The sequence below is a fragment of the Anoplophora glabripennis genome, unplaced genomic scaffold, assembly GCF_000390285.2.
Source record: "Anoplophora glabripennis isolate ALB-LARVAE unplaced genomic scaffold, Agla_2.0 scaffold1330, whole genome shotgun sequence".
In the NCBI taxonomy this organism is placed as follows: domain Eukaryota; kingdom Metazoa; phylum Arthropoda; class Insecta; order Coleoptera; family Cerambycidae; genus Anoplophora; species Anoplophora glabripennis.
The window spans coordinates 47,359-60,168 of NW_019417403.1; the positions used below are offsets into that span (position 1 = coordinate 47,359).

At 34.4% G+C, this 12,810-nt stretch overlaps 1 protein-coding gene across 1 annotated transcript in view; it reads right to left on the reverse strand.

Annotated features, from left to right (window-relative positions):
• Positions 1-12,810, reverse strand: part of LOC108915744 (serine/threonine-protein kinase Genghis Khan) — a 57,701-nt gene that overhangs the window by 23,799 nt on the left and 21,092 nt on the right. Inside the window, exons 11-16 of the mRNA XM_018721865.1 lie at positions 11,207-11,482; positions 10,004-10,117; positions 7,681-7,830; positions 7,363-7,573; positions 4,380-4,554; positions 4,222-4,325 (exon numbers count right to left, since the gene is read on the reverse strand). Of these exons, the coding sequence (XP_018577381.1) occupies positions 4,222-4,325; positions 4,380-4,554; positions 7,363-7,573; positions 7,681-7,830; positions 10,004-10,117; positions 11,207-11,482 (1,030 nt within the window). The remainder of the gene's footprint in view (positions 1-4,221; positions 4,326-4,379; positions 4,555-7,362; positions 7,574-7,680; positions 7,831-10,003; positions 10,118-11,206; positions 11,483-12,810) is intronic.

Below are 12,810 nucleotides of genomic sequence, written 5' to 3' on the forward strand. Positions count from 1 at the left end.
CAATTATACTACTTTATTTACAGGTAAAAACAAAAAAGTGACGATTTGCAGAAATGTTAAACCGCGCCATTTATCTCTGAAATGCGTTGGTATAGATATAGGGACGTTGAATAAGTTCTCGCTGTTTTACAACAGATGGCATTACCGGACCTGCAAGCGTGTAGTTTAAGATGGTAGAACACCTGTAAGCAAGCTTGAAATTCAGTGTATGTTATTTGGCAGAAGTGTAATCTACGTTTTTTTTCATAGTATTAAACATGTCGAATTTCATGCCAAAACTACTTTATTCATAAGAAATCTGCAGCTGAAGCTCACAAAATTCTTGTTAAGACTTATAGCAACCATGTTCTGTTACAAACAACATGCACGATTGGTTTAGACGCTTCAAAAGTAATGATTTTGATGTTGAAGATAAAGATAATAACACACCGAAACTGTTTGGAGATGAAGAATTGAAGGCATTACTGCATGTTAGATGCTAGCTGAACTTGCAGAATCATTAGGAGCTGATTACACAAAGCAAGGACATTGATTGCCATACGAGTTGAAAACAAGAGATAACAAATGGTCTCTTTGCACGTATGAACAGCTGCTTCAATGGCAGAAAATGCGAGGGTTTTTGCATCGTATTGTAAGTGGTGACTAAAAGGATATGCTACGATACGATACACCTAAGTGTAGAAAATCGTTGGGCAAACCCAGCCATACCTCATCATCGTCGGCAAAACCAAATATCCATGGTTCGTAACTTCTGCTCTGCATTCGGTGGGATCAACTTGATGTAGTTTATTATGAGCTGCTCAATCTGAATAAAACCATCATGGGAGATAGCTATCGTCTACTTTCAAGGAAAAACAGCCGCTATACGAGCAGAGACATGACAAAGTGATTTTGTAGCATGACAACGCCTGGACACATATTTGCAATACAGGTGAAAACCTACTTGGAAACGTTTAAATGGGAAGTCCAACCCCCACCCGCTATATTCATCAGACATTGCCCCTTCTGATTATGACTTGTTTTGATAGATGACACATGGCCGGCTGAGCGGCACTTTCATTCTTACAAAGATACCAAAAATGGGTCGACTATTGGATAACCTCAAAAGAAGTCTCATTTTTGTAGTCACTTTCAGTGACATGTATTTTACTATTTTTTTTTAAATAAAGCTTTAATTATCATGAAAAAAACAGTGAGAATTTATTCAACATCCCGATTAAAGACTTAATGGGCTCATTCAGCAATTTTTTTTTATTTTTGCAATTTTAAGGTTCTCTGAAAAAAACTAGAATTTTATATCGCTTACAAGTCGTCCAAAAAAAATTATAAACTGGCACGCTGAGTATTCGCTGAACCGGCAAGTGTGATGTCACCGCATGGGAAACCGCTGCCCCATCCGTGTGTTGTCAGTGAATCGGGTAGTCGGGTTTGTATTGTTTCTCAGTGTGGAAATAAACACTCATAGTTACAAAAATATTTTTCTATCACGCGCGCTCGCTGTAAGACCTATAGCGTAGGGGGTTATGTGCACGGAAAGTGCCAGATAGTACAACGGCTTATTTTCATAGCACAATGCTCTAGCATTTTTCCTCACTCGTTACACAATATACTATTTCTACGCTTGTTAACAAAAGTGCACTTTTTTCACCAAAATGCCTTTCTAAAGAACGTATTTATCGAACGACAAGAAAGATTGACATCTTTTTTTCATGCTGTCAATTTGCGTTACAAAAAGTGGTTGGTATGGATTTATTTATTCTATTGTTGCGTACTCTGGATTTTAAAGTTGTTTATGCAAGGTGTGTAGCTAGTGCAGGCGGGGCGACGGACAATCTTACAAAGATCGACCACGTCAGTTGCGCGTTACTTATCATGATGTCATATCGCAGCTCACAGCAAAGCATTCTCGGGCCTGGTTGCACAAAAATATACACGTGATATATAACAACAACCCCCCCACCCCCATTGTGAGCAATAGTGATGTTATCCAAAGCCCCCCCCCCCTCCCCTAATTGGATCTCAGGTGATCAATGGATGCCCCCTTATATTATTAATATTTTATTTATAAGATAATAGGTAGATTTATGTAATTTCCGTGGGAATAAAAATAGTAATAAGAATTTGCATTTGATTAGGTAAATCTTTGAAACCTGTGACAGAAACGGTTTCGTCCGATTAAACGCAAAATCCATATTTTTATTTACTATTCTTATTGTACAAAAACATCAAAACTTTCACTACAAATGTACTTTAACCCTTTCACTGCTCCAGACGTATTTATTCGCTAAAAATTTTTAGGGCTCAAACTGCTCTAGACGGATTAATTCGCTTGAATAATTAAATTGGATCAGGCTGCTCAAACCATGTATATTCGCAACCATGCGCATAGTGACTCGGTTGTTACAATTAGTATGGAGAATTTTTGTGGGCAGAGCTTATAGCGATTGTGACAAATATTTTTATGGAAGGGTAATAATGCTAAGATTGTTCATCTCTCTTTCAGTTTCTATTTAGTACAGCTGTCAATATACTGTATTTTATTTAAAATAAAATCGTAAAATTGATCGTAAATCGTAATTTAACACAACATAATGTAAAACTATAAGTGGTCTAACTGCTCCAGACGTATATGTCCACACGCAATAAACTTTCGCGCACGGCACGGTTGCTATGTTCAGACGTATTGCGCAGCGAAAGGGTTAAAGAAGCTTTACACGTTATTGAAACGTACCTTTGCATTTTCAGTCTTCTCATCTCAGCACTGATAAAGCCGTGGTTTTTATTAAAAAAGTCGATAACCGTTAACAAACCTGCTTATGCAGTAACTCATCGGGAACTTCCGTAAGTAATGTACGCGCGCCTAACGCTACGCCGCGCGCCAGCCGGCTGACCGTCCCATGCGGTGACGTCATTGCATTGTCACGGCCAAGACAAATATTCGCATTTTAAAAATCATATAGTTTGAAAACCGCTCAACGAATCGAGTTGAAATTTTCAGGATCGCCTAATCATGTGCAATACTTTGTGTATACAAAATATGAACGTTTTTGAAAATTTACTGAATGACCCCATTATTAATTCTTAATAATTAAGTTAATGAAATGTTGAACAACATAAGGCAAGACATGTTCAAACAACAGGTTTATTTATTCTGTGCAAGAAAATGGTTATAATTTTGGACACTTGATTCATTTCCCTATTTCTGCAAATAATTTTTTACTTTTTATCCCCAGGAGTTGAATAAATGTAGTATGCACTATAATTCTATGTTGATGAAGTTAGAATGTTATGTTCTACTAGAATTTGGCTGAAAATTACAGTCATTCTACAAAAAATAGCTCACAAATTCGTCACAAACATAATCGACGTGTCAGAGGAAATGTCATGAAACTACATTCTTTGAGAAAAAATGAACTTATTCCATATTTTTTCACCGAACAATGTAATAGGAATATTTAAGTATTCCCCAACTAATTACCTATAACATTACAAATTATTCTTAGAAATGCCAAAAATTTTGATGAAAATCCTCCTTAATTTATTTAAATGTACAGTCACATACACAGCCATATATTCCCATTAAAAACTTTTGAGAATGGTAACATATCATTTATGTCATAATTTAACGAATTATAATTGAAATGATTAAAAAATAAATAGTTTATTGTAGTAATGATAGACGAAACAAATAAACAATATTAATTAATTATTTTAAGATTTGTCTTCTATATTTCCTTTTATTTTAATAAAATTATAAAAATCTAAGTAATGTACTATTTCAAACATTACAGACAATAATTCTGTACTTCTTTTGTATTATATTTAAAACCTGCACTGAAATGCAATAGAGGTGTTAAAAAAAGTAGCAAAGTATTATTAAAAGTAGTCTTTTAACCATAGAGCCGCATGTAGAGCAACATTATCCCCCAGACGCAGGATGTAATTCCAATCACCAAGGGCAGTTGTTTCAGCCAAGAACCGACTAAATACAATATATAAATAATTACCACCCGCCTGGGAGTGCTAATATACATTGCAGCCAAAGAAGCCACTAAGTCTCATATAGATGGCTGCAATGTTTGAATATTAATCTAAATTGTTTGGTATGATTATTTTTTACGACACCAACGGTACGGTTAACAATAATAAGGAAATAGGTGCAAAAATATTAACACCAAGCAATTTAAATTAATACTTTGATAATAAATCAAATCAACTTACATCCTTCGGAATCCAGTCGATTTTGAAAGTCCTTAATTTGCTTCTCCTTTCTTTTAAGATCAAGATTTAAAGCCTCATTACGCTGTCTGTAATCCCTTAATTCCCTGTAAAATTCGTATTTTAAAATTAGTTCAGTAAAAACATGCAGAGATTTTTACTTTTGAGCTGCTAACAGTGCTTCCCTAGTTCTACTCAGATCTTCGCTGATAGACTGCTTAGCTTGTATTTCGCTCTGCAGAGAACTCTGTAGGTTAAGCAGCTCCATTTTATCTAACTTTTGCGATCTTCTGTTTCTCCAGTTTTTATCTGACCCACCCACAGCGTTGGATACACCTTAAAACATATGTGACAATATCATCATTTTAACTAGTGATATTATGGAAAACAATTAATTTGCAAACTACAAGCTCCATCCAACACTGGATTACATCTCCTATATTTAGTAAACAACTAAGAGCATCAGAAACATCAGCGGCATCACCAGACACATACCACAATTTATCAGTTCTCATCAATGGGTTTGCCTTTTATATTTCGGGAATAGAGAACAAGAAAAGAAATTAATCATCGTATATGGCTTTATCATTTTTCAAAATATTCTCCATGAAGATCAATACCGTTTTGCATACTCTTGAATCAATTTTCAAAGCACTTTTTCCATTCGGATTGAGGTACCTCCAAACATGCATTTTGAACACCTTGACCACTCAAGTGTTGAAAACTTTTGATATGCGGAAATAAAAAAAATCATCGGGTGCCAAATCAGGGCGGTACGGTGGATGACTCATCAATGACTTTTTTAATTCTCAAAAAGTCTCTGATTTCAGCCGAAGTGTGAGAGCTCACCGGTTGGTTTCTCCCTTATGTTTCTGAAGACTTGTGGCAAACAAATGGTTGTATACCATTCAGAATTGATCGTATGACGTTGCACTAATGGTACAGTTACATGTCCCGTTTTTTTGAAAAAAGAGGTAACCATTTAAAACTGCTTCGTGAGCGAACAACTTTTGTTGCATTTGGCTCATCTTAAAAGACCCATACAATCAGTCAACACACACAAATTGTCACCTGTTACAATGTCATAGAGTTTAGAAGCACCATGATCGTATTTCTTAAGCATGTCTTTCGAACAATCGACACAAGCCTTTGGTGTTTATGCATTACACTTTTTCGAGTTTCAAAGTTTTCTCTTTCAAGAATCCAGAGCCGCATGCAATATTGAATGTATGCTGGCTACACTAATGCTCAAGGATCTCCTAATCTCACAATAAGTCACATGACGATCTTGCGATATCAGTTCACACACAGCATCGATGTTTTCTGGAACCGATTTTGGACAATCTTCATGAAATTTGTTGATGAGCAAACCACGGGCACGATTGAATTTCGTATAGCACCGATACACAGTAGTTTCTGATGGTGCTTCATCGCCAAAACTCGAATTAAGTTCACCGATGCACGTTGAAAGTTGTAAAAAATAATTGCACGGAAATGTTCACAACTTCAATTCCACTTTTTGGCCAAGATTAATTTTTCAAGTCACTGTAAACAACATAAATAGCGCCTGTAATTCAAAACGTTCTGAGTAAGTACACCAACAAAAAGACGAATTTTACGATAGGAACAGCCATTGTCAGAACGCAGCACTACGATCGTCTACTCCCGAAATATATAAGGCAACCTCTTAAAAAAATACATTACAAATATAAAAATTATCTATTGGCTGAGCAACAATACGAAGTGGTATTGTCATAGGTGGTGGACTGTATTACAATGTAATAAAAAATTTATAGACTTGTGTTCTAGAAATATTGTTTCAAGAAAACACTAGGTACACAGGATATAGCAAAAGTACTGGAACAGCAGAATAAGTCGGCAGGAGAGCATTTTAGAGAAAAATGTTAAATACAAAAGTTTCAGGATTTCTCCCTGGCTATCCAACGGTGACCTTGACATTGACCTTGAAGATCATTTCAAGGTCAAATGTGATTTTTCAAATGGGACCCTATACTTTTGGCCCCAGAAATGAAAAAGCGGAAAATTTTAGGTTCAGATATGACCTTGAGTGACTCCTCCCTCAAACAACAAAAGTACAAGAATGGCAGAATATCTCGGCAGGAGAACATTTTAGAGAAAAATGTTAGATACAAGTTCCAAAATTTTCTGCTCTTTTCATTTCTGGGGTCAAAAGTATAGGGTCCCATTTGAAAAATCACATTTGGCCTTGAAATGATCTTGAAGGTCAAGGTCTATGTCAAGGTCACCATCGGATAGCCAGGGAGAAATCCTGAAACTTTTGAATTTAACATTTTTCTCTAAAATGCTATCCCGCCGAGTTATTCTGCCGTTCCAGTACTTTTGCTATATCCTGTATACCTAGTGTTTTCTTGAAACAATATTTCTAGAACACAAGTCTATAAATTTTTTATTTTTTGATTTGATTTTTCTGACTTCAATCTGGAATTACGATTTTTCAACATTTATTTGCAAGTTGGGAAGTAGATAGTATTTGTTTTCAACAAGGGCCCCTCCTCATTTCGGGATTGCTGTAAGGAATTATTTGCATGAAATTTTTCCAAATAGATGGATAGGTCGAAGAGGACCCATTGAGTGGCCACCACGTTCACCCGATTTAACTCCCCTAGATTATTTCTTGTGGAGCTACTTAAAAAGCAGAGTGTACGTTGATAGACCGGACACCATCAAAGGATTAAAAGTGCGTATAAGAGAAGAAATTAATCAGATACCACCAGAGGCAATTCAAAATACCACGGATGAACTCGAACGTCGACTCGTCCATTGCTTAAGTGTTAACGGGGGTCACTTTGAACATTTTCTTTAAGTCGCATAAAACTGTTTAATAAAAATTCATAAGTTGTTTTTGAGAAATTTTTTCGCATTCTTTACATTAAATTAAGTAATACATTTGACTGTTTTTTTCGCACCTGTCAAAGTAAAGTAGACCAAACCCTATATCGACGCATTTCCATTTCGATGACATAGATTTATGAAACATAGCGCAAAAAAAGTTTAAGCAACGTGACAAAACGATAATTCCTATATACCAATTGACGTGTTTTAGTGTTTTTGTGAGAACGCAACACAAAATAAAAAATTGATACGTTTAAAACAACATCTTACCAGCATGTTTAAGGTAATCTAACTCTTCTGTCATTTTTGTTGCCAAAGCTTGTAAATACGCCCTAGCGTCCTTTTCGTCGCTTACCCACTGGATTATTTCTGCTAACTGTGACTCCCACTGACCCAACGCTTCTTGTTTATTTCTCAGTTGGTCGTATTCAGATTCGAGGTTAGTTCTTTCTGTTTGGAAGCGGTTCATAGATTCGGTTAACTAAAATAAAATTCAAACCAATTTTAACAAAGCGGTAATTTCTCTTATTTTGTATATAGAACTAAAAACGCATGAAAATAAAATGATGTACAAAAATAAAAACTCACAAATTCGATATTAGAAGAAAGTTTTTTATTATCCTCCAATAAAATTTGTTTATCTCTTTCGTGACGACGATTTAATTCAGCAATCATCTGTTCAGAATCTGATATTGCTTCTAATCTAGATTTTTCCACTTTCTCTTTTAATGATTGTACCTAATAAATAAAAGTAAGAAAAAAATGAAAATGAAACAAAAAAAAAGGAAAAATATATATAAATGTGAATATCTAAAAAGATGTAAAGAATTATATATTACGCTATTCTTTTATTATAATTAATTTAAGTAACATTAAAATTGTCTTTTTATCAATCTTATATCCTTAGAATATTTAAATTAAAAAAATAATAAATAACAAGTGATGTATGTACGCTGACTGTCATTTTAAAGGACTTTCAAATTTTACAAATTCCCTGCTATGTTTTCCCCCTTATTTACAAAATTCACTTCTGGAATAGTATCCGATACTACAAGACTGATACATACTAACAGAAAGGATTTACATCGAGCGAGCAAATTAAAATAAACATCATTCCTGTCATTGGTGTATGTTGCATTTGATATACAGTGTGGGTACACATGTCTGCATGTGACCCATTTTAAGTATCATATTAAGGGCGCCAACCTGACACCGGATCGGTCTAACAGTTGCAAGCAATAAAAAACAAACAAAAATCTGCAATATGGGACACACACACTATGGTTCCAGAAAAGGGCCACGACAGATTGGCGCCAGAGTCTAGATACTGATACTTGCGAGCGCCTCCTCCTGGCACTCTCTAACGAACGCTCGTCCCGACATTTCTTTTCACTGCACTTTAGACAGATTCAGTCAGTTAGTCGGCAGCCACGTTTCAGGACAGTCAGTTGCCAACCACATACAAGTCAAGTCAGTCAGCCTCTGATTGTACTAACCGGAGTGTTCCGGATGATTTTGCCGTAACTATAATATTGTGTTTCATTTATTTTACTGTCATTTATCACCCACTACAATGCATCAGAAAGAATTCGACAACCAGAAATTTGGCTTCAGCCCTTTCTAGTGCTATTATTAAAAAAGAATTCGTAACCTAAAAGGGATTAAAATAAAAAGATTTTAATACAGAACTGAGCTTAACCTGTTATTAGAAAACCCAAAATATTAAGAATGTCGACATATTGTATAAAAATAGAGATGGGAAAATTCCCAAACTATGAAAATTCCTGGAAAGTTTCCATTGAAAATTTCGGAAATTTTCCGAAAATTTCAAAAAAAATTTTTTGGATTTGGTATTGTGTTCTACATACCATCAGCTTTCCAAAAAGACCAAATACTTATATACATTTTTATTTATATTGGTATAAATATTGGAAAAATATAAATTATGTATTAATCATCCGTTAGAAAAAATTACATGCTGAGGGTTACAGTGCATAAACACTATACAGTATACAATATTTATCTTTATTTTTTAACAAACAAATAGTAAATACATTAAATAATTATACTAGTTTTAAAATGTAATTATACTTTGGTTCAACTATCAAAATTCATATTAAATTTGAAAAGGAGGCAATTTATGAGTCTTGTATTGCTCTTTATTATGTAGATTGTAGACTTAACAAAGATTAAAATAAGTAAGTGTAAGTGTTTTCTAACTTATTTGGATAATATGGTCTTCTGGTATTCCGAATTAACCGAAAATCCGAAATTAACCAACGATTTTTTGTGTATGTTCATAGAAGTTAGAAGTAAAACTGGCTCCAAGTTTACAAATTGTTAGAAATATTCCCGGAAAATTTCCGATGGAAATTTTTTCAGAAGCTTTCCAGGGAAAATTTCTCAAGCTTCGATTATTTCTTCCCGGAAAATTTCCGTTTTGGAAATTTTCCGGGACGGAAAATTTCCCATTGCCCATCTCTATATAAAAATCATTCTATTTTTTCTATATAATAAGCATTTCTGAGTAGGGGGAACATAAATTTATGTACAAACAGATACCAGCATGCAGTTTAGACCTGCTATCAAACAACAAATATGTTTACTTGTAACCGAGAATTAATTTATTAATAATTATAGATTTATTTAGCTAACAAATAGTTGAGTTAACGTTACTCAACGAACAGTGCTATTATATCAACACAATTGGGTGTGGACTCATTTTAACAAAAAATTGTGTTAATTTAGTCAAAATTTGCTGAATTTTTTTCCCAGTGTACTTTGTATACAAATTTCTTCTGCCTAGTAAAATGTACAGTCAACGGTATGTGAGGCAAAATAATAAATTTATTCAAATTAAAACTTTTAACAGCAATGAAAAAAAATTATTGTTCAAAAAAGAAATACATACCTCTCGTTCTAAGAGGTCCCTATGTGTTTCTGCCTCATGTAGTTGTTCCCGCAGCGATGATATTTCCAAGTTATACCTGGCTTGTTGCTGTGCTAAACTCTCATTATATTGAACCTAAAACTTCCTTGCATGAAAAATTTACACTAAGAAACAAATTATGTAAAATTTAGATTTTTTTTTAACGCTTGAAAACACTTTTATTTCATTACTTAGAATGGATTAAAATCATAATTAAAATTTAAGCACTACTTCTGCTAAATAATGAAAATTTACCCCGGGAAATCGTTGAAAAGGTCCACAATATGATTCTCGTTGATAGTCAAACTAAAATGCGCAAAATAGCAGAGGCTGTAGGTATATCATACGGAACAGCAACCAATATTTTACATAAGTTAAGGGTAAAAAATGTGTCGGCCCAATGGCCGCCGCGATTGCTCACAGTGGATAACAAGCAGATACTGCTGTCAATGTCGAAGCAGTGTTTGGACCTCTTTAAGCGAAATTTGCGGGAGTTTTGCGTCAAGTGCTTACGGTTAAGATACATTACCAAATAACAGTCAAAACAATGTATTTTTCCCGGTGAATCTGCTTTAAAGAAGGCAAAAATGGCCCCATTGGCTGGAAAGGTCACGGCCATAATTTTTTGGTATTTGAAGATAATAATCTTCATGGACTCTTTGCAGAAAGGAAGAACGATCATGGGGCAGTACTACAGTGAATTATTGGACCGATTCGTTACGAAATTGAAGGAATCACGGCCCCATATGGCCGTTTCACCACAATAATGCATCAGCACATTCATCCAGAATTGTCGCGGCCAAATTGCATGAACTGCGCTACGAATTGCTGCCGCACCCACCGTACTCTCCCGACCTGACTCCCTGAGAATTATTTCTATTCCCCAACATGAAAACATGGCTCGGGGAAAAAAATTCAGCTCAAACAAAGAGGCCATCGCCGAGACAGAAGCTTATTTTCAAAGTTTGACAAATTGTATTTTTTGGAGGGGTTAAAGAAATGGCAGAAACATTGGGAAAAGTGTATCGACCTAAAAGGAGATTAGGTAGAAAAATAAAAAATTGTGAAAAAATTGCATATTAATTCCTAATAAGGGTACTTATTGATCGACCGTTGTATGTACATATATTAGGAACATATTTCAGTAAAGATTATTATTATAACAATTTCAAAATTCACATGTACCTCTAATTTTTCTAGTTCAGCTTTCAGCCTGAGAGAGTCTTGCTGATCCCTAGGACCATGTTCACTCCTAACCCTAAGCCGATCAGATTCAGCCTGCATCTGTCGACAGTATTCCTCTGATCGTTCCCTTAATTTTCGTTCTTTGGTTGCTTCTGCCTGAGCTTCATCAACTCGAGATTCTAATTCTCTCCTTAATTTTTCTGCTCTCCTTATGTCATTCCTTAAGGAATCTACTTTCTGCATTGCCGTTTCTAATTCTTCTTCCTTATCCCGAACCTACAATACAAATTTAGAGTAGACAAGTCTTAAGAAATCATAACATCTTATAATGACTGTCGTGTGCTGAGGTTTGCAATTTAATTTTGTCAAGATAACAATTTTTTAGCATCCAAATTGGAAATATTATACAGGGTGTTACAAGTTGGACTGCCTTAATTTTAACAGACGATAGAATACATTAAGGTGGCCATATCCCTGGCCGAGAAATGGTGAAATTTCTGGCATTTTTAGGAAATTTACCCAAAATAATTAAAAAAAAGCGTTTGTAGAACATGCGTTTTCTGTTATCCTAAACCCACATTTTAAGAATTATTTTTACGTACTTATAAATAAAAGTAAACAATTTTATATGTAGGACTAAGCAAGTAAATGTTATAAGAATATTTGCATGTGGAGTTATATATAAAAAAGTTAGTATTTTCGTAGATTTCAGTACCTAAAACCTTGATGGTTTGATCATTTTTTGCACCTGTTTATGCATTTTATTGCGGTGTCTTTGAAAATACTCAGGTGGTATGACATAACATTCCTATTATTTGATAAGCTTTAGATTATTCAGTTATTAAATGTTTGAAATTATTTGTCTTTGCGGAAAACACTATTTAAAGAATATGGGGCCCTTAAATAAACATTAAAACCTTATATGACATGGCTCCTAAACTCAACCATTTTCGAGAAAAAAATGATCAAAATCCCCAACTTGATGTACAAAAGTCCGATCAACACAATTCAGTTGGTATCTGGAATTTGACCGTATCGGAGTGTTTTCTGAGTACCACTATTTCCTGTTTAGGTGTTTTCCAGCGAGTGCGCGAATAATGGATTCGAAGGTGTCATGCGTGCATAGAAAATGGTGGTGGAAATTTTAAGCATATGTTGTAGTTGGTTTTATATTTGTGCGTTTAAAAATTACTGAATTTTGCTTTTAGGTAAGTATCTAAATTATTTTTAATACGTATGATTATTTGAATGACATGAATTTTTGAGTACTTTAATTATATATTTTTCAAATTCATAATTTGATTAATAGTTAAGTTCCTGTTTTAAGAGATTTATAATTACTAAAATTCGAGCTAAAATTTAAGCACAACACTATCTTCGTACTACAAAATTGATATGTTTTATTTTATTTATTTAAAAACTGGAAAACAATTGTCTTGAAATTTACTAAATGTTTCAAAATAAGTTGTTTACATTTTTTCCATAGGACAAGTTTGCCGCATGCCGTCATGGTATGCATCAGCTGTGTAGAGTTTGGTTAACGTTGTGATGAAACTCCCCTATATTAATACTCGCTGTATTTTGAAAACTGTAATATACAACTT